The sequence below is a fragment of the Lolium rigidum genome, chromosome 6, assembly GCF_022539505.1.
Source record: "Lolium rigidum isolate FL_2022 chromosome 6, APGP_CSIRO_Lrig_0.1, whole genome shotgun sequence".
Taxonomy (NCBI): domain Eukaryota; kingdom Viridiplantae; phylum Streptophyta; class Magnoliopsida; order Poales; family Poaceae; genus Lolium; species Lolium rigidum.
The window spans coordinates 39393367-39398882 of NC_061513.1; the positions used below are offsets into that span (position 1 = coordinate 39393367).

The 5516-nt window shown below is 50.0% G+C and overlaps 1 protein-coding gene across 1 annotated transcript; it reads left to right on the top strand.

Moving 5' to 3' along the window:
• Nucleotides 1-294: 294 nt before the first annotated feature.
• LOC124660343 (noroxomaritidine/norcraugsodine reductase-like) lies at nucleotides 295-1116 on the top strand. The gene has a single exon (XM_047198150.1). The coding sequence runs from the start codon at nucleotides 295-297 to the stop codon at nucleotides 1114-1116; it is 822 nt and encodes a 273-aa protein (XP_047054106.1).
• The last annotated feature ends 4400 nt before the right edge of the window (nucleotides 1117-5516 follow it).

Here is a 5516-nt window from a genome sequence, read left to right on the forward strand (position 1 = left end):
CTCGACCCTAGCCTGGACGCTAGCTGATCAAAGACCTGGCCCGGCCGGCCGCCGCCGTTCCCGGCCACCGGGCGACTGACGCCTACGGATTTTGCTATGCATTGTTGAAAACAAAAACTTGCCGAGGAAAGAATCTGTACACCTCCGCCGAGGATGCCAGGAGGATAATATAGTACTAGTACTCGCTACCTCGGAATACTTTGTGGCAAATTCTACGGCATCATGTCTTTATATACTCCGTACAATACATGCAGCTAGACTAGTCTAGTGCGAATGTGCCCATCGGCTCACAGAATGGCAGCGAGCATCATGAGCAGGGAGGAGCGTTGGAGCCTGGCGGGCAAGACGGCGCTCGTCACCGGCGGAACCAAGGGGATCGGGCGCGCGATCGTGGAGGAGCTCGCCGGGTTCGGCGTCCGCGTGCACACCTGTTCCCGGAGCGACGCCGACGTGCAGGAGCGGCTGCGAGGGTGGGACGCCGACGCGGGGCGGCTGCGCGGGCGCGTCACAGCCTCCGCCTGCGACGTCTCCGTGCGCGCCGACAGGGAGGCGCTCTGGGCCGCGGCCCGCGCCGAGCTCGGAGGGAGGCTGGACATCCTCGTCAACAACGCCGGGCAGACCTTCTTCAGTGCAGTGGCAGGGACCAAGGCGGAGGACTACGCCCGCCTCATGGCCACCAACCTCGAGTCCTGCTTCCACCTCGCCCAGCTCGCGCACCCGCTTCTCCTTGTCCCGAACGGCGGAGGCGTGGTGGTGAACGTCTCCTCCATCGGCGGGATTCTCGGCTACCCGCAGCTGTCCGTGTACTCGGCGACCAAGGCGGCCGTGAACCAGCTCACCCGCAACCTCGCCGTCGAGTGGGCGCCCGACGGCATCCGCGTCAACTGCGTCGCGCCTGGAGGCGTCCGGTCGGACCTCCTCGACAGCAGCGGCATCCAGCTTGACGCGGAGGCGGCGGCGAGCATGTGGGACGCGGAGTGTAGGCGCATCCCTTTGGGTCGCCTAGGCGAGACGGAGGAGGTCGCGTCCCTCGTCTCGTTCCTCTGCATGCCTGCAGCGTCCTATATAACCGGGCAGGTCATGTGCGTCGACGGTGGCCGCACCGTTGCCGCCTAAAAATGAAGCCTACCGGCAGTATCGGCAACGTCTCATGCACGGGCCCATACAGCGCGCAGCACGTCTTCACACCGGCGTGTCGTCAGCGCCTTGGGACCAGTTTGAAATACGGCAATTAGTTAATGCGGTGACTGGTTATTTTCGCGTGCACAAAACCGGCAGAGACAGCGACGTTTGAATGGGCGACCCGAGGGTCCGGCCTCCTCGCGCGCGTTGATTCAATCGGTATAGTACCTTTTTTTTTTTCCGTTGATTCAATGGCTGATGGCTGTATCGTTGGTGCGAGAGCGCGCGTGCCTATCCGGCGTTTGCGGCTAATTTTGTACCCGCGCGCGCCTGTCCATCTCTCTCTCTCACCGAAAATCAAAGAAATTTCACATGACTTATTTTTCTCTCGCCTGACCTGCACTGCCACCATCAGCACGCACCGCCATTTTGTATATCCAACGTGCATGTGCACCTACACGTGGGAGTGCACGCCAAACTGATTGCACCAGCATAATTTCCTACACCAGCCCACAATGACTAAAATCGAAATTACACATCTTTCTTTCGAAAATTGCGGACGCCCCCAAAATCGGTCGCTGCTACCTACCTAATTTCTTCACCAGCCACTACTCACGTTACTGCCATCATAGACGAGACGTAGGGGAACCATAATATATTGGCGTGTACTCTCAATCCAACACACATAATAACACGACTCAAGTAGTGTCAGTTGCTTGTTCAAAAAAAAAATGTAGTGTCACAGCAGATTACAATTACCCTAATCATAAAGAAACTCTAGACAGACTTCATTGCCAGAAACCTTGTACTCCCTTCATCCATCAAAGGATGCCATAGATTTACCTAAACTTGGATGAACCAACCTCAAGTTGGATGGTTAGAAGGGTGGTTGTACCCTCGGCCCACCAGAGTTTAAACCATAGTTTTAACATATGTGTGTCTCATAAAGGCGGAATATTTTTTCAGTGGGACGCGACGTTCCAATCGACAGCAAGGCGCTTGAGGTGATTTTGCCGATTTCCGCAAAGACGTCGGCGAAGGCGTGCGCGGCCAGGTAGCGCATGTCGGCCATGGTAGCGTCTGACCGGCGAGCGACAAGGCTCACCTACTCGCAATGCTACGGCGCAGCGGGGCGATGCTGGAGCGGCGTCGTTGCGAACAAATCGCTGAAGAAGTCGACGCGGACCGGCGAGCTCGATGAAGCCGCGCGCACAAACGCACGCGTTCGCCGGCGAGCAAGCCAGTCGCGCCGCATCGTTCCGGCTCCTCTCACGTCGCAGCAGGGGAGAGGAAGAATGGGGGTTGGGTGGAGCTCCGGGTTAGATTGGTTTTGTTCACCCCTCTCTGGATCAGACGGACTGGAAAATGGGCCGTCGGGCGAGACAACGGCCCAAGTTTAGCTATCAGCATGGTCCATATCGAAGTTCTTTTCACGGCTAACCCAAAATCCAAAATCTTACGCGGGAAACTTTTCGCTAGCCTAGGTTTGCAAAGGTACGAACAGAGGCGATCGAGCATGGCACGCGGTCTCCTCTACACATACATGCATGTCTCCCTCTTTGGTAATTTTTTTTGTTGTCTCTCTTATATTAGCTCTACATAATTTCATTCATTTGGTAAGGAGCAAAATCACGTAATAGTACCACATCTCTCTCTCCATCATGTAATAGTACTACTTCTCTCTCTCTCACGCATGAGCGTAGGATATGCCATGCATGACAGCTTTGGACGCTTTGGACAACTCAACAACCTAATTTTATTTCTTCGAAAATATCTTAAAATAGACAAGGAATCGGCATGGTTGAGAGCACCGCTGGGTCGGGTCATTGGCGATAACGACCAAACTGCAAGTCATGGAGGGCGCGCTGAACGGTCCAACCGTCGGTACGTGCAGACATGCATAGTTGATCAAGGTAGTACCATGATGGAGGAAAGCGACGAGGACGAGAGAACTCGAGAAGTCGGGCAAACAAATCTTGACTACAAGGCATATGAGATATGGTGGGAATTGTACTCACCAATTCTTACCGAGGTTGTCGAACTAGAGCAAAAAAGTTTTGGACTGAGCTTCACTAGATGTAGATATCACAGAGTTCCCATTAATGAATCAAGCATATGATCATTGAATGGAACCATGATGTCGTGGAGCCTACGAAATACAACAAGTAGAAACAAGGAAGGACACATGTACGAGAAATATTTATAGGAAAATCCCCCAACAAAAGAAATTTACATATAAGCCATTGGAGGGCCCAAGAACACCATGTTTTGCAAACATCGTTAGATCTTAGCCAACACCATTCGCAACCGCCGGCTTGACAAGTCAAAGGGAATCTACACCGACCAAGTCGGTGAAACCGGCAGATCTGCCGCCATCAGGCCGCCAGCCTGCTCCCGAGACGCCATCCTCTCCCGACGCAACCAACCTCATCTTCACTCATGTATAAGTCACCAAGGTGTGGCCCAATCCAAAGAATAAAATTCCATGGATGTGCCATTGCTACTTTGCCAATGCAACCTAGAAAACCCTAGCCACGCTGTCCTAGAGGAACGACAAAAGTCGAGATGGGACCGGAGGTGGGAAACTTTATTTGGCATGAGTGTCATCGTCGCTGCCATCTAAGCAACGCCTCCCCCCAAAACCTAACCTATCTACATGCCATGAACGAGACATCGAGGTTCTCGTACCTTCCCGCAGCCGGAGCAAAAGGGAGGCAAACCCAGGAGACTCACCGGTGTCACTGGTAGAAAAATGGCCTTTAGTCGCGGTGCGCAACTGCCATTAGTCGCGGTTGCGCAACCGCGACCAATTAAGCGCGACTAAAGCCCCCCCCCGCTTTAGTCGCGGTTGCTTACGAACCCAACCGCGACTAAAGGCCCGTCCACGTGGGCGCCAGGCGTCCGTCGGGGCGGAGGACCTTTAGTCGCGGTTCTCCTGGCCAACCGCGACTAAAGGCTATTTCGTAAATTTTCTTTAATTCATTTGGGTTTCTAATTTTTTTTCACTCCGTTTTTTTTTCTTTTTTTTCTTCAGAATTTCTATTATTTCAGTTATTTGCATAGCTTAGTCTCTATCTCTAACTACACTTATCTCTAGTCAAATTACTTACTCGTGGTCAAACTTCAAGCTCGGTCACCCATCCTCCCACTACTCCACCTCTAGCACGCTTAACTTCCGAGTTCCATTCCGTCCCGCATCCAAGTGCTACGCGCGCATGTATGTGATACTAGTATCATATCAATCCTATTAACATGTTGGTCGATGTCACATTTTTTTTATTGTTTGAATTTCAAATAATTTTTTTCATAAACAAAAATAATGATGTAATAATAATCGTGAATAAATAAATAAACATTAACTTTTTAATTTTTACTATTTTTAATTTTTTCAAATATTTTTTTTGCAAAACCTAAAACCTAAAAATTTGAAAATCTAAAAATTTGGTAAAAGTAATAGTAATCTTTATGCTGGATGCAATTATTAATTTTATTTTTTTGAAAAATTTGAAAAATATAAAATCCGTAATTTATAGCAAAAACTAAAATCTTCCTGCTTTCGTATTTTCATTTGGAATTTTGAGAATCTAAAAATTGGCTAACCGGGTAAACCCGGGTGAATTCGGATGTAACTTTTTCCCAGGATTTTTTTGATATATTATACGTTTTTTACGACGTCGTATGCAAAAGTTATTGCGGTTTTACCATTTTTTTAACTTTTTTTGCAAAAAAAGTGAAAATTCGAATTTCTTAATTTCTCTGAATAGTAGGTTGCATAACATATAAGAATCTGAAAACAATTTTTTTTTTGAATTTTCTATCATTTTCTTTTGTATTTTACAAACCAAAAAAAGGCGATCCACGGGGGGGGGGGTGCAGGGTGCGTGGGAGTAAAAAAACTCGGAAAAACCTTTAGTCGCGGTTGGGGACACCAACCCTTTAGTCGCGGTTGGTGTCCCCAACCGCGACTAAAGGTTTTTCCGCCGGCCGCGTCCCTCCACCGCCCTTTAGTCCCGGTTGGTAGAGCATTAGTCGCGGGTTGCCTCCCGAACCGCGACTAAAGCCCCCTTTAGTCGCGGTTCGAATATTTCCGGGACTAATGAGGGAGAATGGAAGCCTCTTTTTCTACTAGTGTGTAGAAGGGTACGACACCGGTTGCCTCCCTCTTGTATGTCGCGAGAGGAAACAAAGAAGGGGAGCGACATGAAATAGCTAGGACTCGACTACACCAAAAGCAAACCAACCCACCTTACTCACACACCTCGGGAGTTGAGTTGGCTAGCTAGGATTACACGTCGATCAGCTGCCCATGCATTGCATTGCGTTCCTGGCCAGCCTTGCAGCCTTGCATGCGTAGGTGCTTTTCCCTGCCTAGCTAAATGAGTAGTAGTACAAAT

Excerpts from the sequence above, each read along its gene's own strand:
- LOC124660343 (XM_047198150.1), top strand. The coding sequence starts at position 295 with ATGGCAGCGAGCATCATGAGCAGGGAGGAGCGTTGGAGCCTGGCGGGC.